Source organism: Musa acuminata, chromosome BXJ2-3 (assembly GCF_036884655.1).
Source record: "Musa acuminata AAA Group cultivar baxijiao chromosome BXJ2-3, Cavendish_Baxijiao_AAA, whole genome shotgun sequence".
Taxonomy (NCBI): Eukaryota; Viridiplantae; Streptophyta; class Magnoliopsida; order Zingiberales; family Musaceae; genus Musa; species Musa acuminata.
The window spans coordinates 12,373,787-12,397,733 of record NC_088340.1 but is presented as its reverse complement, the minus strand read 5'-3'; the positions used below and the strand labels follow the sequence as shown (position 1 = coordinate 12,397,733).

At 41.7% G+C, this 23,947-nt stretch overlaps 2 protein-coding genes across 3 annotated transcripts; one reads left to right on the top strand and one right to left on the bottom strand.

Annotated features, from left to right (window-relative positions):
- Nucleotides 1–2,900: 2,900 nt before the first annotated feature.
- On the bottom strand, nucleotides 2,901–4,465 carry LOC135607416 (lysM domain receptor-like kinase 3). Its single transcript, XM_065099220.1, has one exon. It carries the CDS (start codon nucleotides 4,291–4,293, stop codon nucleotides 3,007–3,009), a length of 1,287 nt encoding a protein of 428 aa, XP_064955292.1. The 5' UTR covers nucleotides 4,294–4,465; the 3' UTR covers nucleotides 2,901–3,006.
- A 1,556-nt stretch (nucleotides 4,466–6,021) lies between these two features.
- Nucleotides 6,022–15,109, top strand: LOC103973399 (OVARIAN TUMOR DOMAIN-containing deubiquitinating enzyme 12). Of its 2 annotated transcripts, none has more exons than XM_018821401.2 (12): nucleotides 6,022–6,238; nucleotides 8,013–8,200; nucleotides 8,372–8,458; nucleotides 8,554–8,720; nucleotides 9,622–9,695; nucleotides 10,335–10,389; nucleotides 12,096–12,170; nucleotides 12,257–12,330; nucleotides 12,432–12,480; nucleotides 13,904–13,988; nucleotides 14,296–14,352; nucleotides 14,620–15,109. In XM_018821401.2, the coding sequence occupies exons 2-12, from the start codon at nucleotides 8,143–8,145 to the stop codon at nucleotides 14,679–14,681; spliced, it is 843 nt and encodes a 280-aa protein (XP_018676946.2). In that variant the 5' UTR covers nucleotides 6,022–6,238; nucleotides 8,013–8,142; the 3' UTR covers nucleotides 14,682–15,109. The 2 variants fall into 2 exon arrangements, with proteins under 2 accessions (XP_018676946.2, XP_009386228.2); XM_009387953.3 differs by having other exon boundaries at nucleotides 8,013–8,284.
- Nucleotides 15,110–23,947: the final 8,838 nt, after the last annotated feature.

The window sequence follows — 23,947 nt, the reverse complement described above, 5'->3', positions numbered from 1 at the left end:
TATATATATATATATATATATATATATATATATATATCCTAAACCCTAAACCCTAAACAAATCAAAATTGAACCAGTCAAATCTCAACTATTGAAACGCTAATATCAGCCATTGAACCAAGGGGCAACTTATCCCACATCATCAGCACACTACTTAGCTAGCTAAAGCTGACAACCAAATTAAAGTTGCACAGTAGGAGATGTATGGCATCTAGAAATACCTCATACTTAATCTTCATTCGTGCTTAGAACAAACTACCTCATACCTAATCTCCCAAGAGTCTCAATCATATCAGGACTTGTTTAGTCATATATTTTGAAAAGGAACAAAGGATCTCAGCCCCTCGATCCTATAAGAACAAGAGAGTCACAGCACTCTTCATTCATCTTAAAAGCAATCTTATGTCATAATTGTCTAGGTAGAACCCAGTGACTTTGCAAGAGAGGGAGAGATTAAGAAGAAGAAGAGAAAAAGAGGAAGAGAAGGAGAATGACTCATAACCATAGGATAATAACAACACCCTTCTTCCTTCTATACAGTCGTCCGGTAGACTTTGGACAACTTCCTGCAATCGAGGTTGGTAAACAAACACGAGAACGTTTCTTCAGCGAAAATCTATTATAGTAGAGAGTCGACGTAAACCAATAGTTGTGTCTTCGTCCTCAACATCTCAAGACGCAGTAATAAACTCGTTGTATTCAGTCTTTTCCACGGTGCCAAGTAGAGATGCTATCGAATTATCGCTCAAGAACCTTTTTTTTTTTTTTTTAATTTAGACACTTTAAATTCATAACAAAAGTTAATTAATTATTCTTTTCTAAGTTGCGTTTATTACAGCAGTGTAACTCCTCTATTAAATCACTTAAAATTATAAACGAGATAAATAATTGATTTATTTTAAATCGACTTAGTTAGTTAGATATTATTTTAATCAAATTAAATTAAAAATCAATTCGAATCGATTTGATTTGACTACCCCCTATACTCGGGTCAAAGGAGACAACGCCCCCCGGAACACGTTACGTTGGGCTAAGCTTGCTCCATAGCCCAATCGATCGGCCCACGATCTGAGCTTTACGTAGAAATGTCATCATCATCTTCATCAATCTCGTGGCTGGCGAAGTAAACCTTGAATAGAACAAAGCTGAAGCAGGGATTGATGATTAGGAGAGACTGCTTTTATTGACATTTCTACAGCTTCACGCATCTCCACATTAGAACGTCCGAGTATGGATGGAATCTTTGCATATAGTATACGTAGTATGAACTTACATCCACGTGGATGTACAAACTAGCCTGCATGTGGCGCACTGAAGGGTGATTCGACGATACACCTAAATAGAAGTACCCGTGATTGATGCACGAGCGGACACGTGCAAGCACAGTTGTAATGCTTTATTATTTTTATTCCAATCTTTGGTTTCTGGAATCGGACACAACCCACGTGGAGAGTTATTTAGCTCCTACCTCTCTCGTCTTTTATTGTCCGGTTGAAAAGACATTAAACACAAGAAAAAGCCGGTGGATGTCGCACACGTGCCACTCTATTTTTTACTCAACCGGACAATTTCCGTTGGACCAATTTTCCAAAAAGAAAAAAACAAGTTTTTTTGCGGCTTTTCATAACAAGGGTATCTTATTTTTTTATTAGTAATTTTTAATAATTAAATTATATTTTTATTTTTTACAATCCTTTCATTACTAATTTTTACATCCCTCCCCCCCCCCCCCCCCCCCCCCCCCCACTCCCCTTTTTTTTTATGTTTCCCACATCCCCCTTAAGGACTGATCTTCTCAATCGCACTTCTTGATCATCGAATCAAGAAAAGAGAGCAGATCTCCATCTCCATGGTCTATATTCATATATGTGAACCTTTACTCTTTATTCGTCTCCTCTATAAGTCCTTCGACAATCATTCGAACAATAGGATCCACTATTTGTCATTGCATCCACCAACGACCCTTATGAGGGTTATTCGTTTTTGTCAGAATCATTATCGGTTGAATCGAGAAGGATATTTACATCCATTTATCGAGCGATATTATAAAATATTAAAAGTTCTTAAAATGAGATAGGAAATAGTGAAATAAGCTTATGATTCACCATCCTTTTTTACTATTAATAACCTATTAAAAATAATAAAAATAATCTATTAAAAATAATTAAGTTGATGATAAGCTCATTGCGGATGATGCTTATCATCAACTTTGCTCGTTACTAGTGCCATCGATGCTTGTGCAACAACTTCTCAACACTCATCACCCTCTTGACGTTGTCCTTTGATTACGAAAAAGAGAAGGAGGAGGAAGGAGAAGAATAAGAGGAAGAAGAAAGTATTTATATGAATGATTTGAAAAAATTATATAATTTTAAAATAAGATCATAAATAATAAAAAGATTGTAAATAATAATCTCCATAGTTAAAAGGGAGTTAAGACTATAAATCTCTTTTTTGAGAATTATCCTTTTATGTCCAATAGCTAAAATACCTATAGTAACTTACTTACCTTTTTTTCCTCCCTTTTTTTATCCTTTTTCCCATGGATTGAATAAATTAATATTTTCTTAGTATAATTAAAAATGCTTTAACATAATATAAAAAGATCATCAATATAATATTTTTAAAAATTATATATTTATATTATTAAATATTTATATAATATAAAATATATAAAAATAAATATATCTGGACCGATTCACCAACGACCCGAAAACGGAAGGGAAAGAGAGTGATTGATGACTCACCGTATCCTATTCATCAACCATTTTTAGTTCTCTCGTTCTTTTGCACGGTATAAACCTCCCGAATGGACAACATAACAGATCCCTCCATTCCTTTTCTCGCCTCATCCACGGCGGCTCGAGTCATAATCAATTTGTGTTAGCCAACAAAAAAACATATATAACGAGTCGATGGAATCTGAAATTAAATAAGAGGCAAAAAGAAAAAAAAAAAAAAAAGGACCGACTCGCTGCCAGCCTGCCACTCCCGTCACCTCTGACTCTCACCGCGGGGCCATCGACACGGAGAACTCCGTCGGGGGCTTCACCGTCTCCGCCCACGCCTCCGAATCTAGAAAGAGCTTCGACACCCTCCCAGCCACCCACGTCATGTCCGGCCGCGCCGCCGCCTCCGCCTCCACGCACTGCAGAGCCACCTGGATCAGCGCCTCCGCCGTCTCCACCGGGTACGAGTCTCGCAGCCTCCGGTCCACCCACTGCCTCATCCTCCCTCGCCGTTCCCCCTCCTCCTCCGCACCGATCACCTCCCTTGCCGTGTCGATCAGGGAAACCCGCTGGAATTCGCTCCCGTCCCCCCTGCCCATGCTGAACTTGAGCGGCTCGTCGCCGGAGATGAGCTCCAGGAGGACGACCCCGAAGGCGAACACGTCGGACCGCCGGGAAATGCTCCCGCCGGCGAGCAGCTCCGGCGCCATGTACCCCCTGGACCCCTCGATCCGCATCCGGCGGCTGCCCGTCCTCCTGATCCCCGGCGGCGGCGGGGTGATCGAGTCGGCCTTGCCGTCCTCTTCGGCGGTGGCGGGGGGGATTTCGTCGGCGAGGTCGGCGGCGCCGAAGTGGCAAATTCTTGCACGGAAGCCGGGTTCCGTGACGAGGACGGAAGAGCTCTTGAGCCGGTTGTGGATGGAGGAGTGGAGGTGGATGTACTCGAGGCCATGGGCGAGGTCGGAGGCGACCTGCATCCTGGAGATCCAGGTGGACAGCGGCGTGAAATTAGGGTTCCTCTGGTTGCGGAGGCAGTCGGTGAGGCTGGCACCGGGGGCAAATTCGTGGACGACGTAGACGTGGTCGCCGGCAAGAGAGGCGCCGAGGAGGTGGACGAGGCTGGAGTGGTGGGACCTGGCGAGGGCGGCGAGGCGGGCGGGCAGGGCGGCTGGGTCGGGGCCGTGGAAGCGTCGCTGGAAGACGACGGCGTCCTTGCCGCGGAGGGAGCAGCGCCAACCGGATTTCGCGGCCGGGAGGCGGTTGGAGTGGAAGTTCCCCGTTGCGGAGCAGAGCTCGGAGAAGGTGTAGAGAACGGGGGGATCCGGGAGGGCCTCACGAAGGGAGGTGAGGCTGGATACGGAGGATGAGGAGGCCTTGGAGCCGGAGGAGGGGAAGGAATTGAAGGGGACGGCCGCAACGGTACGGGGTAGGCGGGGGTCGCTACTGGAGCCGGTGGGGAAGCCACTGGATGAGGTGGCGACGGCGGAGATGGCGGCAGAGGATGATCGGGACCTCGTTCGCGGCCTGGGCTCGGTGGCGAGGGTAGCGGATTTAGTCTTGCACATGGGGCGGAGAACATCGAAGGCGGCTGCCCAAATCGCAGGGGATTGCGACCTTGGAATTTGGGAAGGTCGATTATATATATATATATATATATATATATATCGAGCTAACAAAATTCAGATGTTACTTGGCTCGTTAAAACTCGGTTCGATAAAATTAGAAGGACCAAATTCCAAAAGATAACGAGGCTCGGTTCCAACTCACACAAAGCTTCTCATAGATATAGTCATCGTCACCATGGGTCGGCGCCCATTCCTGTCTCTCTGTCTTCCTCTTTCTCCAAAAGTTCCTCGAGAGGCACAGCCTAGTCTCTCGAGTCAAAAGAGAAGTTTCAATCCTCTAGCGTTGTTTACACTGTTCTTAAGCTTGCTTGCCCCTTGCTAGTCCTCAAGCACTAATCCAGTCCTCCTTCCACTCAACTAACAGAGGACAAGGCTTCCAAGTTTTCCTCACACGAGTCCTTTGCTGCACATCATACGGCGGCACAGTGTGTCAGCAATAATTGCACTAGTCATTTTTATGGGCATCTTTGTCGACGAAACAACATCAGGAGGTATAAGGAGTCAAAACCCATGGCGTCAAGGGACTTGGTTGGTGGCCGACCCCAGCTGTTCTTGGGATGAACACACCAAGTGACTCTATGGATGTGAGAGCATATACTGTAGCCGAAGACGTCTATATATGTATATATAAGGGAAAACAACATGTGATGGTTTGCATCGATAAGTACACGAGTTAAAAATGCCCGTCTGACCTATATGTCCCCTTAGTCCAGTAAATTAGTGCCGTATCTAACACTCAAACCAGTAAATTAAATATGGATGCTTAAATTTAAATCATTTTTAATATATATATATATATATATATATATACTCATTTGGAATCAAATTAAAGAATATTCAAACTGTGGTAGGATTTTTTATCGGTGGAGAAAAAAAAAGTATAATTCCGTGGAAAAAAAAAAAGAAGTAAAAATGATGTCATTGCACGTGCTACCGTTCCCGTAGGGCCAGGGAAAGCCGAGGTGCAACTTGAGGCCACAGCTTTTTCTTCCCACGTTATCCTTGGGGTCTCTGTCGATCTCGAAGCCATCGAAGACGTGTAAGCCATGAGCTCCCATTCGGAGGTAGTCTCTCATCACCATGCGTCAGGAAGCACAACGCGATGTATGGCCTCTGCTTAGCCTCTCAAGAGTGGACCTGTCTCCTTGCGATCACACCTTTTCCACCGTCATAAGCCACCTCCAGCTTTCACAACTCCTATCAAAGCTAAACAAGAAAAAGCACATCAAAGTCAAACCATTCATACAAATAACATTCCGTAACCTATGAGATTACTGTGGTTGCTCTCAGTATGTCAAAATCTGTTGTACTCTGGTAATTGTCGTGCGGGTCGTTTTTCCGAGTCGGAAGTGCGACCCCAAGTCGTTCGACCGGGATTTCGCGCATCAGATACTTCCATCGGAGCCGTCCGTTTGAGACGGGACAGTCGGTGGTGATCCGCCCCTTGGGGTCCGTGGAGGCACGCCCTTCGGCAAGAAGAGCTCCGCGAGAGTGGGTCCCTCCACTGACGACCGTCAGGATGGGGTCGGACGGCAGAGATTCCCTGTGATGGGAACCAACGGACGAGCCGCGTCGGGTTCTGCACGGGGCCCGCGCCCTGCGGAATCTAGTCCGTACACGCGTCTCCACGAGGCGTGTACGGCCCGAGACCGAACGACCCCCGTATCGCCATCGGGGAAATGAAGTGGTGGAGACGAAGCCGGGGCGAACGCGGAACCGGTGCGCCGCTCCCATCCGCCAATTCCCGTCGCTCTCTTGTCACTGCTCGCTTCGTTCCGCTGTGGCGACGCGAGGCCGTGTTGTCCGCTCCGTTTAAGCATCCCAGAACGTTCTCGATTCAAGACATACAGATTGATTCGTATCCTCGCTCGTTTGCTATTATTGTGTAAGCCTCTGTTTCAGGATGGATTAGTGTGCTTTTAATCTGAAATCAATCGCATCGTGGGTTTCCAATGGATGACGGCAAATCGATCTGCAGTTTACTCGTTTAAAAAGCTTGGGAACGATGGATACTGATTACGATTTTCTCGAGTCTATTTGTGTCTTCGCTATTATTGAGACGTAATATTTGTCATATTAACTGTATCTGGTGATGTTTTCTTTTGCTTTAGCTGCTCTCTCTCTCTCTGTCTCTGCTACTTTTCAGATTTGAGTGGATTATATTAATATGTCGTTAGATGTTTCGGCTCGAATCATATCCGACTTAAAGAATCATATCTAGCTTTGAGTCCATTTTTTGGATTTGAAGTGCTACAATTTGATGAATCCTATCTGCTACTGAATTATTCCTCAGGTTTCGGTTTCAGTTCCAGCCCTTATTCTTGGCATTTAGACCTATTTTACAACACGAAGAACGATCGCAGTATCCTATCAGATCACATTTCAGACTCTTTTATGAAGTTCTATTACTGGTCATCTCCTTGTTGACCTTGAATTGCTGGTGGCATCCTGCCCCTCTTGTTTTTTCCCCTTTTTATTTGTTCATGTCCTCTATTTTTCCCTCTTTCTTTCCTTTTTCTTAATATAAAGAAGATGAATGGGATGGGGACATTTCAACCATTTGTGCCTTTCAAGAACCAGCGATTTAATTTTCTAACAGCTTCTCTAAACTGCATCCAAAGAACATGGCACATGTGGTGGCATGTCAAGACTTATGTTAGATGCTTATCATCAAAGTAGTTGTTAATATAATAATCAGTAGCTATTGGAGCAACCTTAAGATGGACTTATTATAATTAGCAACAGCCCAACTTAAACCATAGTTTAGGCACCTAAGCAGTAGCCAAGGTAACTAACTCAACAAAAGTTGCTCCTTCAATAATAATTTGATGTGGTAGTAGTATTTACTTGTGTTCATGGTCCATGAGGTGTTAAGCTGTTGGCCTTGTGCCGACACTGTTGTGTTTGAAATTAAAAAGTTCCTATAACATGATCATTTCTGAATAGCATACAGGAGCAAGTTCGCATGTCTTTGTAATCCAACACAATTGTCATTTTTTAGATTAAGTTTTGTGATTGTTTCTTGATTTTGTTAGATCTTCTGTTATTCCTAAAATCATTCTCCCATAAATAGGGTAATGAATAACTAAAACGATTTGACATATTTTGAAGTCCAGGTGTAAACTTTAAGGAAATTTTGCAAGAATCATGAAAATCTATGCCATGAATGTCCACATATCTCAAAATAACAGTGGTTACCTGTTTCTGCTAACTCATTGCTTATTATATGTTGATTTCATATCGGTGGTGGAAAAGTTTAACAGAACCCTAGTAAGATGTATTTAATCTTACAATAATTCTCCTACTCATTCAACAAAAAAGCCGCTGAACTCAGATGGCATACTGGTCTTTCTAACTAGTGAGTTTTCCCCAAACTTTATTCATGCTGAGAAGGAACCAATTCATAATCACATTATCATTCGTTGAAAATTTCTAATTCAATGGTGAATCTAGTAAGCACATCATGTATGGGAGTGATCCAGATTCATGTCACTCGGTAATGAAGCTTATGTTTATTCTATTCAAATGGCCATATGTCTATACATGCCTTTCAACTCCTCAATGTATGATGCAGATTATCTTGATTCATCTTTTACTTTACATTCAATTTGGACTGATTTAATGTGCCTATCTACTTAGCATTAGTGCCTCTGATGCAGGGAATGAATTCTACTAATGATACTAGGAAATTTCCACGACAGCTGAAATATTTTTTGAGCTACAATAAATAATTCTAGGAAGGGTAATTTCAGATTACCTTTGCTGGCACACTATTGTGATTTGTATCAGATGGCTACGTATGAGCAAGACTCTGAAGTTTATCGGTGGGGAATTGATCTTTTTCATGGTGAGTTTTTTCCAAACCCTTCATATTCAGGAAGCACCACTGAGCAGGATTCCGGCCTTAATGGAAATAGTTATATTAGACAAGGTTTGTTGATGCAGACCATGCTACTTTGGAGAATGAGATGATTGTATGCACTTGTAGTAAAACAAATTTCTTTGGTTGTTGATGCAGATGCTTCTGCAACTGCACATGAATATGAGGAGCATACGCAAGCATCTTTTTTTACACATGATTTGTTTGACCCATACTGTAGTTCAGGTAGTAAGATAAATGAACTTACTCGAGTTAGTTGAAATTTTAATGGTATATTTTGATTTATTACGTCATGAAGTAATTAATGCTCGTTTATGTAGGGATTAAGGATGGCCAAGAGGAGATGGATGACACCAAACCTTCTAGTTCATGTTCCAGTCCTGCAAGAAACTCTTATGAGGAAGGGTATTCGTTGGACGTTACCGATGAATTTTCTTTTGTAGATGGTGAAGTTGGCAGAAGGTTAAATCAGATGGTCCCTGTCCCTGTAAGTTTATTTATTTTTTTTAAATTCCAATCTTCTTTAACATTCTAAAGAATGATTCTATTGTGTTATTTGTATTTCATGTTTCTCAACTGTTTCATCTGCTTCTTATGGGGCAAAGATAACATTTTAAACTAATTTGTATGTGTCATTTAATATGAAAGTTCTGCATTGATTACTTTAGGTTGTCAATGGTTAAAATAAGCAGTGATATTTGCAAGAATATATATTGAGGCTCCCACTTAGTTTGTATGGCTAGTTATTTTTATCGCGAAACAAATGTGATCATTCAGCATGACATCAACAAGAATAATTAATGACAAGATTTAGTTAGGTTACCACTTCAACCAAAAGCTTAATTTAATGTGAAGGGACCCGACATATTTAAACAATATTCTCTCTCACATTCAAGCCAATTTAAGGATTAAGCGACTTGAAAGTGGATACAAGGACCCAAGTATAAGGTGGAAGTTTAAACCTCGTGTGAAGATCTGTATATGGGTAATGAAACACTAGGTGAAACATAAAGAGGAGCAAATCAAAGATTCATGTGCGAGACCCGCTGCAATAGCATGATCAAATTTTTGTTAGGAGAACCACTTTGACCAAAAGTTTGAGCTGATAGTAAAGATCTTAACTTATATTTTATCCCTGTTACTTGAAGATGACCTCACTCTAATGCATCATCTGAAAACTCTGATGCACAACTTTTTCTCTATTAATCTAGCACAGATGACATGCTACACTACAAAATTAGCTGACTGCTGAGGTATGCTAGCCATGTATTATTTTCTTTTGGAACAAATCCAGGTTAACATGTCAGTGCCACATTTGTTTATCTGTTTATTTATTTACTTCTTGTTATTTATGATCCCATAAGATTATTGTCATCTGGTTTTGGCAGCATGTTCCTAAAATCAACGGAGAAATTCCTTCTGTTGATGAAGCCACTTCTGATCATCAAAGGCTACTAGAGAGGTATGGCCTGTTAACTTGGTATTATGTATACCACACAAATCGATCTAGTAAGTTTGATTTACATATGCATACCAAATGAACCAAATGATAGGGATAAAACAGCGCTAGTAATTAAATACATAATAACATATGTGATTACCTTGATATTTATTTAGATTGTTAATATTGTGAAGTTGTGAAACATTAAAAAAATAGCTGTTAACTAAGACATCCTTATTCATTAAGAAATAAGTGACCATCTAACAACGTAATGCTCAAAATATGTAAAAAAATGTATCAAGAAATTGTGATAAATTAAACAGTTAATTTGTATTCTTCTGCGAAACATCATTAAATAATATGTTTGGAACTGCATTTTATCATATTTAAAATATACTATTAAAAGAAAAAGTCTTCCTAAAAAAATATCTACATATGGAAATTTGTTAACGATTTAGAGAATCATATACTTTGAGAAAGTATCTTCACGGATTCAAGAAATGTTTTATAAATCGGGCTATTACCCATGTTCAATTAGTTTATGAGCATAAAGAAGTATCAATTTTTCATTATTTTGCATGCTTAAAGTCATGCATCTCTAAGAAGTTAATTTCATGTTCTAATCTTTTTCTACGTGATCATTGGTTGTTTATATCGCAGGTTGCAATTATATGACTTGGTTGAGCGTAAGGTCCAAGGAGATGGTAACTGTCAGGTTAGTCATAACAATTTATTTGTTGAAGTAAATGACATGATTGTGCCTAGGGAAGCCTATTGCCAATATGCTTGCCAATTTAGCTTTTCTTCGAGGACAATGCTTCTCGACTGATTTGTGGAACCAGTATGTATTTGTTCCTTTCCCTTTTATTGTTCTACCAGTTACTTTAATGTTCTCATTTTCAGTGGACTAGTTCTAAATATTTGACGATTAGATTTTAAATCAAGATCAGGCTTGACCCAATTGATGTATCTTAAGTTCTGGAAGATAAATATTAAAAAACAGAAAATTTGCAAAGTAGTGGAAGAAAAAGAGAAAAATTAACAATATCATGAAATATTGACAAAAGGTCATTGTAGAGCCAGTAAACTGTACACTTGTGGATTATGGTTTGCCCAAAATATTTTGATAAAAAACAATATGGAATTTTCATCAATAAATAGCAATATGAGACCAGGATGTCTAAATGCAGGCATTAAAATTTGTGGGTTAGTTTCAATGAATATTTTATCTGAAGCAGCCAAATTGGAAGGATTGCTCTATATATAAAGAGCCTAAGGTGTAAAAAATGTATATTTAAGAAGAGTGGTTAATGTAAGTTGAGGTTTCTCATTGTTAGACATGTGTCCTACATATTTGCCTTCCTCTTCTGCTTAGGCTTGATCAAGATTCCAACATAATGTAGACCTTTCATGTAGTGAATATTGAAGGAACTAGACAATTTCTATTTGTCAAATTCCAATCATATCAGCTGAACCTAATGATTGGTTAAATTTGCACAATTTATGATCCTTAGTTTTGACCCTCAAATGAAGTGGATGATGGATTGAATTCATCATAAGCTTGATAGCTTAATGCCAGTAACTTGGGCTTGGCAGATGGCTTGCACCCTGTTCTATTTGTTGGACCGATAGGTCCATTGGACTGGGCTGTAACACAATCTCCATTGACTTTGGCCAATTTCTGAGGCAAGTCCATTTGATGAAAATGCTGGTGTTGAGAAACGGGCCATATGGACCTATAAGCTTACTGACATTCTATTTTGTTTCCTTTTAATAATCAATTAGTGACAATTTTGGAGTTGATATTGAGTACTATAACCTTGTACTTAGAGTACTGATAATTAATAAATTTCATTTTTTTTGGTTAATGATCCTTTAGGGCATATAAACAATGCCTTATTTCTCTTCCTATGAACAAGGTCCTGCAGTTCCAATCGAAGTATCTGGGCTATTAGTATTTTATTAAAATTTTTTATGACAATTTGATCTTTTTCTGGAAAAATTTATGGGGAATCAGTGAAAAGATTTTCAAATATGCTGACGGCAAATATGTGGGACTAAAAGGTTGCTGTTATAGTTAAAAAAGAACAGGGATCAGATAACCAGAAAAAAATTATATAGTTGAATTCTATCATCTCTTAGGCATACAACTTGGTAATGATAAAGACTTTTGCTGGCTACTCAGATATCTAACTTTTTGCTCTGTTGATGCAAATAGTTATTTGAAGAATACACTATGACCTGTCATTGACAGTATAGGTCCTGATAGGACAAGACTTGACTTAACTGGCGGTTCACTAAGAAACTGCTCCTAATAAAAATTGGCCCTTACCTGAAATGGACATTTTTGGTTCACAATCAAAATTTGAGATTATAATTTTTTTCCCGCAATACCTGACATTATTGAAGAACATGTTCCAGTTTCGAGCGCTATCTGACCAATTATATCGAACACCTGAGCACCATGAGTTTGTGAGGCAGCAAATCATTGCTCAGGTTAACTTTTCATTCTATTGATTTTCTTTCAATATTTTAGACCTATGATGTCTTTAAATTGACATGCCTTTTCTCATTGTTTTTAGCTTAAATCTCACCCTGAGATTTATGAGGGATATGTTCCAATGACATATGGTGAATACCTGAATAAGCTTTCAAAGTAAGTATTATTCTTTAAGGTTCTAGGACTTCATTCTAATATGCTGTTCTATAAAACATTACTTTTTTAATAATTTGCTTGATTTGCAATGTCATATGCAGGCTTGGTGAGTGGGGTGATCATGTAACGTTGCAGGCAGCTGCAGATTCGGTATCATATTCTTCTTTCTTTTATTCTGCTTTTATTTTCTGATTCCTTTCAATTCTGCTTTTAATCTAGTTATATTGGAAACCTTCATTAACTATTTCTTTTATGATAAATTTCATTATCTGCCAAAGGTTGACTGTGAAAAAGAGCTAAAATTTGTTTGTAGTTAAAAGTTCATTTTTTTGGATGTGCTATTTGGAGATGATTTTGGAAACTTTTGCCTGACTCGTACCAATGCCACTATCTTTCGATTGATGCTTCCACCATATTGAGAAGCTCATCTTTTAGCTTAACCTTTCTATGCACTTGTGTGGATCTTGTGGAGGAGCATGATTTTGGCTGGTACTCAGTAAGACTGGTTTTTGGACAAGTGAGTTTGTGGAATTATTTTAGAGCTGAAATCTGGAGTTTTTAGGCAGATGCTTCCATCTGTTAAAAAAGCTCCATCTATGCAGCAGACGTGCAATGTGGATCTGTTGGCCGATTGTACTCTTCCGACAAATAGTTAAGAGCTGCCGTTTCCTTCCCCCTTTGAGGCTCCTCATTATTTGGTGTCAAATCATATTTTCACAAAATTGAATATAGAATGTAACTACTGAAAGGAATGAAACAAATGCTACTGAGCTTATTACTTGCTTGCAGGGATTATTAGCCATACGTATCATAACTAGTGTTTATAAAAGGACAAGGGAGAGGAAGAGAGTAATGTACGAGATTTGCAATCCCTTTAGTTTGCCTATTTATTTATCTACTTGTGTACTCATGTAATGAATTCTTGTAATGAATGTTAGCCTTTCATTCAAATAGATAGGTACATAGTGCATGGTGTATATGAGATTTCCTTTCAGCACGTGTTTTCTCTCATCTTTAATTCTTAGCATCTTTCCAATATATCTCTTGTACAGTATATGTTCTCCATTTTTAATGATTATTGTCTTTGTTTGTTTGAGTGGAAAAGGTTAACCATGGACAAGCCTTGGGGTTATTCTATCAAAATGGTCACTCTCTCCTGATTTACAGTTTTCATCATGTCGGACCATGACTGTAATTTCGCTGTTTATATTTCTTATAAGGATTTAAATCTCTGTTCGATGCTGGTTTCGGTTATTTGTTGGGAAAGAAATACTTATCGATACGTATGCTTTAATACCGATCCTTGGTCGAACCGATAAGTACCAGTCAGTATACATCCGTCTGACTGGCATTTAAAACCTTGATTTCTTTGTTTCATGCATGTTAAGTGTTGAGGAGTAGCTAAGGGACAAACTTTATTGCATAATCCTGAGGTTGCATGTTTACATGTTGATATTTGCAGAGTTTGTTGACTGAGTTGTTAGTTTCTCTTTAGCTTCTGTAGCTTAGAGTGGACAGGCACTCCATTTTGATTTCTTGATATCTTCCTTTCTGTGGGCTTTCTGTTCTGCAGTATGGAGTCAAAATTTTTGTCATAACATCATTCAAGGATACTTGCTATATTGAGATTTTGCCAAGTGTTCAGAAGTCGAATCGAGGTACACCTGAAATTAGTGCTTTCTGCTGTATATTTTAGAATCTTTGTGGTGTTCAAATGTATTATACTAGCTTTTTTGCAACTCTGGAATACATCCTAATCATGTTGAGAATGGAGCTTATTAAGTGCGAAAACTAACATTTCGATTACGTTACACGTTTCCGAGGATGATCAAAGATATTTTCACTTGCCTATACCTACACAATCTCCAAATCTCTTGAACCCCACAAAAGCTTAAAGATTTTTTTTTTTGCATGCTTTTGTTTCTGGCCTGAGAGTAATAATGAAGTTTTTATGATTTGGTGCAGTCATTTTCTTGAGCTTTTGGGCTGAGGTGCACTACAACTCAATTTATCCTGAAGGAGGTGAGTGCATTATATTCTGTCTCAATGACCGTCCTATACTTTGCATCAGTTATAGAAGAAAAAAAAAAAAACAAACAGAGAAAATAACTAAGACCTATGTTATAAAGAAGAGTGGAAATATAAAGAAAACACCCTGTGTTCAGTTCAGGCCAGAAAAAGCTTTGTTTTGTGCTCTCGATGGAAATTTGATGCGTCATATGGAGCAATTGGTTACTTGTTCTCTAAAGCAATTGGTTATTGTTTAATGGATTTGTTTTTGTGGTTCAGATCTCCCTATGGCAGACACGAAGAAGAAGAAGAAGTGGTGGAAGTTCGGAAATAAGCATTAAGGATGAAGAATTTGAGATTTTGAAGGGGTCAATTTGCATCCTTCTGAAGACAAAATCTTTATGTGATCATTCCCGGCTTCCCGCATTAAGTTCCTACAAGTCATGTCCGCCCCAGCAACTCTATTCCGATCCCCAGAATGTCGTTGTATGCTATAATATCTATGTGATTCTTGGGAAATTGCAGTTTATTTGACTCCGTCTTTACTTCTCCTCCTTACCATGGAGTGCTTCATGGTCGTCATAACTCTAGTCCATGATGAGGCAAAATCCCGTGTCCACATCCCAATCTCGTTTTGGTTCTTGCATGCCCTAACTCTATTTCCATCTTACTTCCTAGAACTTAGTGAAGATCTTGGACGCACTCTTCTTTGATCAGATGAAACTTTTTCTTGTTAATTCTCATCAATGGTCCAAGTTATTCTTTTCTAGTTGGTTTATGTTAAAATGCACCTGTCGATTTGAATCACCTGTCTGTCATGAATTAAAATTCTTTTTTTAATTCTCATGTATGTTAAAATTCTTTTAATTCTCATGTATGTTAAAATTCTTTTAATTCTGTCATGTATGTTAAAATTCTTTTAATTCTCATGTATGTTAAAATGCACCTGTCGAGTTACGATTTGAATCACCTGTATGTTAATTCTCATCAATGCTCATCTACTTGTATTTTTCAGATTTGTGAATTCATTTTTTTTTTTTTTTGGGTTGGCCTCCTTTGGTACTTATGACACTCTTTTTATTTATTTTTAGATTAAAATAAAATAAATAATTTGGACTTAGGTATTTTAATTAGATGCATTTATAATTTTATTTTAAAAAGAATAAACCAACTCACTAGATTTAAAATACTAAACCTATACAATAACTACTTTTGACTTCATTACAAGAAAACATGATAAAGTGCATTATAATGTTCAAAAGTGGCCCATTCAAAACGCAAGACAGCACATAATTAAGCTTTGGTCGAAGTCTTCGAGGAGTTGACATCCAACAGAAAGACTAGTAAGAAGAAGAGGGCAAAGTTGAAAAAACGAAGAAATATGGAGCTTTTATCTTTATTCTGTTTCTTCCTCGGTACTCGACCACGGCTGTGCGAGAGGGAAGGCAAAGAAACGAGAAGCCTTTCTCGGTGATGCCCGTGGGAGATTGCAATATAGAGAACAAGGTCGAGGCGAGAGGCGAGAGAGGGAGGGGGGAGTTGGTTGGGCGATGATGGAGAGGAAATTGGTGGCGGTCTGCGTGGCCGTGGGATTCCTGGGACTCCTCTCCGCCGAGGCCACGAGGATCAAGGTTACCAGCCCACATCTCCCTCCCTCTTTCAGTTCTTGTTCTTTGTCGTGTTATTCTTTGGTGGGGAGTTCTGTTTGTTGTGACTCGTTCTTGATCTTTCTCGGATCTGATGGTTAGCCTCTGAATTGGACCGGGAAGTTGGTCCTTTGGGCATTTTCTTCGAGATCGGGATTGTTGGTGAACCTTTACACCGTTCGGTCCTGCCCGCAAGATCGTCCGAGTGGGCGCTCGGGCAGTGGAAGTCGTCCTCCCGTTTGGTCGATTTCGAACCTTACTTCCGGAATACGGTGGGGTTCGCCTTTGATCGATCGCCTCCTTGTCGCCTGTTCCTGCACACGGGTCGGGAGGGGATATCCCGATTTGACCTCTCCAAAGATTTAGTTTGAGCTGAGTGAAAAAGGAGAAAAAAATCCTCTCTCGATGCTTGTTAGGCGATAGGTTTTTATACCCTTCACATGGGGACCAATGGTACCTGTTACATTTATGGCCGTCGATATTTTAAGCGGCGAACTCGCTTCTCGTGTGGACATCGATCGTCCTTTATGCCTCGGCGTCGAACAATGGTGTCGCACTCAATCGACGTCGTTTTGGTGTAGTGGGGTGGTGTTGTACTCGGTCGGCACCATCCTGATTCTTACGGGGTGATGTTGTACTCGGTCGGCGCCTTTCCGATTCTTGTGGGGTGACGTTGTACTCAATTGGTGTTGTCCCGGTTCTTGCGGGTCGACATTGTACTCGATTGATGTCGTCCTGGTTTTTATGGGGTGGCATTGTACTCGGTCGGCGTCGTCTCGGTTTTTGCGTGGCAACGTTGTACTATGTCTGTGTCGTCGTACCCGAGGGGTATGGTGCCGATGTGGTCCGTCGTGTTGACTTTGATGCTCCTGGTTGGCGCTGATGTGGCTGTGAGCGATTGGTTATAGGACATGTTACCAGATTATACCCTATCATTCTCTCTCTCTCCCCCCCCCCCCCCCAGAAAGTAGCATGCAACGAGTCGCTCTTCGAGGGGCCTGGTGCATGGCGCGGTGCGTCTTGCAAGTCGGGTCAATCATCATGTAGGGATTGGTGGTATGGTTGTTGGCCAGGGATTTCTAGGAATGAGTGTCGGTCACAGATGGGGTTTTTGAAAACAAATGTTGGAGTTCTGATTGGACGGGTGGTGTTGCTTGATACCGGGTGCAGTAGTTTGGATGCTGAAGATTGGTGGTGCCAAGTACCATGGCTTGGGTACTGAAGATTGATGGTGCCAAGTGCCGTGACTTGGGCACTGGGGTACTGATGCGGCCGAGCTCCATGGCTCGGGTACTGACGACTGATGGTGCTGAGTGCCGTGACTCAGGCACTGGAGTACTGATGCGGTCGAGCTCCATGGATCGGGCACTGACGATTGATGGTGCCGAGTATCGTGACTCAGGCATTGAGGACTGATGTGATCGAGTACTTGCTAGTCATATGTGCCCTGCAAGCCAATCACGTGAGTGATGACACGTGTGACTTGACACACAATCTTTTTGTTTATTATATTTTGACATTTATCACTTTATATTACTTGTTTTATATATATATATATATATATATATATATATATATATATATATATATATATATATATATAGTGATGTCATTGGATCTATACAATGAGAATCAGATCGTTATGAGATCACGATAATAAAATCGATTCGTCTTTAAACATCGATCCTAAATAATCCCGGTCATAGGTTACTCGAGAGGGATATCGAGATAACCGGACAGATTGGTGTGTTGTATACCTGTACATATGATAGATGCAGTTGGTCTCATAGTTGCTCGTGTGAGGATACTAGGGATACAATACAAGTGCTCATTAGGGAATGAATTCACTGATTGATCCGCTTACGGAATGTTGAATGATTGATGATGCCTTATTATCATTCCGCAGTCCTAGTGGTATATCTGGTCCTTAGACTTGAGATACCAAGGATGTCCTGTATGAGTGCTTCACTCTTTGATACCGGACTTATAGGTTTGAATGTCTCAGATCTAGTACAGTCGGTTATCAGGAGTGATAGTCAACCTTATGAAGGCTATTGAGTGTCGATAGAGGATCATCTACTCTCAGTGTCATGAGAAGAATGTCCAATGTGTTCTTGCTCGGATAAATCCTTGGCTAGGGTCATTCGGATTGAGAGAGAAAGAGTTCTCCAAGAGAATCCGATTAGAGTGAGACTCGAGTAGAAACCGTATGGATCTAACACCACCATACCCGGTATACGATCTCTGGGATATTAGATGGATGAGGGACTACAGGTACACGGTAATTGAGGACAAACAGATATAATGGATTGGATTCCCTTGTATTGTTTTGGGACTGCGGCGTAGTGGCATAGTACGTCCGTAGTCGATGAGTCGAGTGAATTATTATAAAGATAATAGTTTACTGAGCCAAAAGGAGTTCTGACAAGTATGACTCACGGTCAGCTCGATATTGAGCCTAAAGGGTCACACACATATGGTAGGCATTACGATAAGTAGAGGTTCGGATATGAGATTTCCGCCGGAGCCCCTATCTTATTAGATATCCAATAAGCCCATGAATTATTGGATCCTATGAATGAGATCCAATAAGAGCTCATGAGAGATTATTGGATAGAGATCCACTAACCTAAGAGGCTTGGATAGTTGGATAGAGATCCAATACCCAATAAGGCAAGATCCATTAGGGTTAAGTTGATAGGGGACCTCTATAAATAGGAGAGAATTGGTGGTTTATAAGCAAGAGCATTTTTGGTTGCCTTCTCCTATTCTCCTCCCTCTCTCCACCTTAGAGCAGGCCTGAAATTTTGAGGAGCGTCATCGCAATCCTATTGTGTGGATCACCGCTAGAGAGGAGGGCACTTGACATTCTTCACCCTCTCCTAGAGATCTGTAGGGATTCAGGTGATGGGGATATAAACAGGAATAACCTTTGTATATGAACAAATACTAGAAGACCATAATACGCAGTGGAATTAAATGGAACCACAATCAAATAGAACACCAAGATATACGTGAAAAATCCCTTCAATGTGAAGGGTAAAATCTACGGGGCAAACTAGAGATAATCCACTATGAAAATAATGAATATACAAATCTCAATCTCTTGCCCTAAACCCTAGCAACAATCACAAGAGAATAACTGGGATACAAGGATCATGTCACTACCTACTGCTAGTCATAAGTGCCCAGCAAGCCAATCACGTGAGTGATGGCACGTGTGACTTGATACAGAATCTTTTTGCTTATTATATTTTGGCGTATATCACTTTATAACTATTGCATAAATGCATATATATTGTGATGTCCTTGGATTTGTGCAATGGGAATCGGATCGTGATGAGATCACGATAATGAGATCGATTCACCTTTAAACACATATCCTAAATAATCCCGGTCATAGGTTACTCGAGAGGGACATCGTGATAACCGGATAGACTGGTGTGCTGTATACCCGTCCATATGATGGATGCAGCTGGTCTCATAGCTGCTCGTGTAGGGACACTAGGGATACAGTACAGGTGCTCATTGGAGAATAAGTTCACTGATTGATCCGCTTACGGAATGCTGGATGGTTGATGATGCCTTATTGTCAGACAACAATTCCGTAGTCCTAGTGGTGTATCTGGTTCTTAGACTTGAGACACCAAGGATGTCCTGTATGAGTGCTCCACTCTTTGATACCAGACTTATAGGTTTGGCTGTTCCCAGATCTAGTACAACTGGTCATTGGGAGTGGTAGTCGACCTTACGAGGGCTATTGAGTGTCGATAGAGGATCATCCACTCTCGGTATCATGAGAGGAATATCCCATGTGTTCTTGCTCAGACAAATCCCTGGCCAGGGTCATTCGGGTTGAGAGAGAAAGAGTTCTCCGGGAGAATCCGATTAGAGCGAGACTCGAGTAGAAACCGTATGGGTCTGACAGCACCATGCTCGATATACGGTCTCTGGGATATTAGATGGATGAGGGACTATAGGTACATGGTAACTGAGGACAGACAGGTCCAATGGATTGGATTCCCCTGTATCGTCTGGGGACTACGGCGTAGTGGCCTAGTACTTCCGTAGTCGATGAGTCGAGTGAATTATTACAGAGATAATAATTCACTTAGTTAGAAGGAGTTCTGACAGGTATGACTCACGGCCAGCTCGATATTGGGCCTAGAGGGTCACACACATATGGTAGGCATTGCGATGAGTAGAGGTTCGGATATGAGATATCCGACGGAGCCCTTGTCTTATTGGATGCAGATCCAATACCCACTAGGGAAAGGACCCATTAGGGTTTTGACACGGGATCTCTATAAATAGGAGGGATTCACAGCCTCATAGGCTAGAGTCTTTGCTTGCCCTTCCTATTCTCCTCTCCCTCTCCACCTCAGAGTAGGCCTGGAGTTTTGAGGAGCGTCGTCGCAACCCTGCTGTGTGGATCACCGCTAGAGAGGAGGACGCTTGACCTCCTTCACCCTCTCCTAAGGATCTGCAAGGAAACAGGGATATACGATCTCCCTAGGTAACACAATCTCTATACGCAGTTTTGTGTTTTTGCGGATTTTGCGCACCAATCTTCGCACGACGATGAACATCTTTTTGGGAATCGGGGATTTTTGTTTTCTTGTTCTTCCGCTGCGCATATGATGTCGCCCCCCCCCTATGATTTCCCAACAGTGGTATCAGAGCCAGGTTGTTCGTGCGAATGATTGGTTTTGAACTACGTGTGTTGTGTTTAGGAAGAATATTGACGTCAAAATCGTTGACGCAAAAGCGAGGAAGGGCAGCAATAGTTGCTGCCCTCGATCTGCATGCCTGCAGCCACCTGCAGCCGCAGCCGCAGCCAGGCAGCACAACGCCGGCGTAGTGCCTGCAGCAGCCGGCCAGCGGTCTGCTTGCAGCAGGTTTGCTGCCGGCGGGGCTGGCAACCCACGGGCAGAGGCGCCGTAGGGCAGCGGCGCCTGCCACCGAAAGGAAGCGGCGCCTGCCGCCGCAGGGCAGCGACGCACGACGCCTGCCGCCGCTGCTCCCGCGGGCGAAACCCCCCCCACAGGGGCGGTCGCCCGGCGGGACAGCACCACCTGCGGAGGCAGCGACGCCCGAAGGGGGAGCCCACCTGCAGCGACGCCTGCCGCCGCTACTCCCGCGGGCGAAACCCCCCCCACAGGGGCGGCCGCCTGGCAGGACAGCACCGCCTGCGGAGGCAGCGGCGCCCGAAGGGGGCGCCCACCCGCAGCGGCGTCGTCGCCAGCGGGCCCTCGCCCCGCCGCACAGGCGTCGCTGGCAGGGTGGCGGCGACGGCAGCAGCAGAGGGAATTAGGGTTTTGGGCAAAAAGACAGTTTTCCCCCCTCGAAATTTGAGAAATTCCAGTTTCTGTCTTTTGTCCAAATTACGAAAATACCCTTAGGAATTGAGAAATTCCCTATATATCCCTGATTTCAGAAAATATTAATTAATTAAAAGGTTTAGTTGATTATTATTTTTATTATTATCTAGTAGTCCTACATGATGATGATTATTTATACATGTGATGTATGATGAGTGGACGGATGATCATGGACCGTGTGATGTGTGTACTTGTGATTATTATTATTGAGGTCTGCGAACCTCCATTATATTTCTCGTTTATTGTCGGGCCTGCGTGCCTATGATTAAGTTGTAATCACATGAGGAGGCGCAGCGGGAGCGTGGATGCGATAGCGGGACCCACGAGACGGACGATCGTGATGCATGGAGATGCATTAAGATGTCGACGGAACCGACGAGGACGAGATGGACGATCACAGGGCATGGAGATGCACCGTTGCACACATAGATCTTGATGTGAGTGATTAGGCCTATTGGCTCGGGCCTAATCATATTAGGTTGTGGTCCATGATCATCTGATGTGATTGCTTATACACATACTAGATATGTATATATATTTGCATGCGATGTAGATATATATTAAATATGTATATGTGTGACATGTCATATTAGGAGACCAAATTATAGAAACATTTCTCGATAATATTAAGTCGGTAAACGTGAGGCAATTAGATTGACCCACGTGGCCTTCCATCGTTATGAGTAGGAACCGATTCCCGGTGTAGGTTGAGTTGGTCGAGTCCCTCGAGACTCACCTATATCGCGATTCGCTATCTTACTTACGACATAGAGATGTCACCGGTGACCTGAGGGCATGGTATGCTTGGTCGAGTCCCTCGAGGGTATATCATCAAATCAGACTCATCTTGTAACGAAGGTGTTGACTTAACCGAGCATCATGGTTGGTCGAGTCCCTCGAGGCCATGGTGATTCGGAGGCCGAACAGGACAGGAATCACAAGGAGTTGTGATCGGCAAGAGTTGCCTACCTTTTAGGCTTAGTGTGATTGGTCGAGTCCCTCGAGGTTACACTAAGACGCTGATTGGATCCTGATCCCCACTAGAAGTTTGCCGGAGACTTCCGTTTCACGTGCTGAGGGTGTCGCGTGACTCGATAGTAAAATAGTGGGAGCATATTAAGATAGAAGTCCATATCTTGATAGTTTATTTCTTGCAAAATCTGTATGTTATTCATTTCTGCTACATCTTTATTTTTAGAAAATGTCGCTTTCAAATCCCTTACGTGGCATACTTGATGTCAACCGCCTCACTGGTCCAAATTATACGGATTGGCTCCGTAACTTGAGAATTGTTCTCACAGCGGAGAAAATCGTGTACGTCCTTGATACAGTGATGCCTACGCCCGAAGAAGGGGCAAGCGAGGATGAGATCGCTCGCTATGTGAAGTACATTGATGACTCCACTCTTGCTTAGTGCTATATGTTGGGCTCTATGACTCCAGAGTTACAGAGACAACATGAAAAGATGGATGTCAAATCCATTCTCCTACATGTCCGCAAATTGTTTGAGGAACAGGGAAGGACTCAACGATATGAGATATCCAAGAGCCTTTTCCGCGCTAGGATGACTGAGGGGACACCGGTTCAGAACCATGTCCTAAAGATGATTGAGTGGATAGAGAAACTCACAGGTCTAAGAATGGTCCTAGAGGATAACTTGTGTGTGGACATTGTGCTTCAGTCCCTACCAGATTCCTTTTCACAGTTCATAATGAACTTTAATATGAACAAGCTTGAGGTGACTCTCCCAGAGCTCCTCAATATGTTGAGGGAGGCAGAGAGTACTATTAAGAAAGAGAAGCCAGTTCTCTACACTGGTGAGACCAGAAAGAAAAGGAAAGCAGAAAGGTCGCTTAAGAAGGGAAAGGGCAAGGGCAAACAAGGTAAAGCAAAGGTTGCTAAGAAAGACCCAACAAAGGACAAAGGCCAGTGCTTCCACTGTGGTAAAGATGGGCATTGGAAGAGAAACTGCAAAAAGTACCTTGCAGAAAGGGCGAAACAAAAGCTGATGAAGCTTCAGGTACATTCATGATCAGTCTCCATTTGTCAGACTCTTATGATAACACATGAGTATTGGATACCGGTAGTGCTTATCATATATGCAATTCGTTGCAGGTTCTGGCAAGGCCCAGGAGACTAGAGAGAGGCGAGATGGACCTCAAGATGGGTAATGGAGCAAAAGTTGCTGTATTAGCTATTGGCGAGGTCGCCCTACATCTGCCTAGTGGAGCTTTTATTGCATTAGATGCATGTTATTTTGTTCCTTCTATTATCAAAAACATTATCTCCATTTCATGTTTAACAGTTAGTGGATATAAATTTGTTTTTGAGAACAATGGTTATTCGATATTATTAGATGATAAGATCATCACGAAAGGAACATTGCATAATGGTTTATTTATGTTAGACACCACTCCACATATCATGAATGTAAATGTGTCCAAAAGGAAACGAGATGAGTTGAACAGTGCATACCTGTGGCATTGTAGGCTAGGTCACATCCATGAAAGAAGGATTCAAAAGTTGCTAAATGATGGATATCTAGATCCATTCGACTATGTGTCATATGCAACTTGTGAG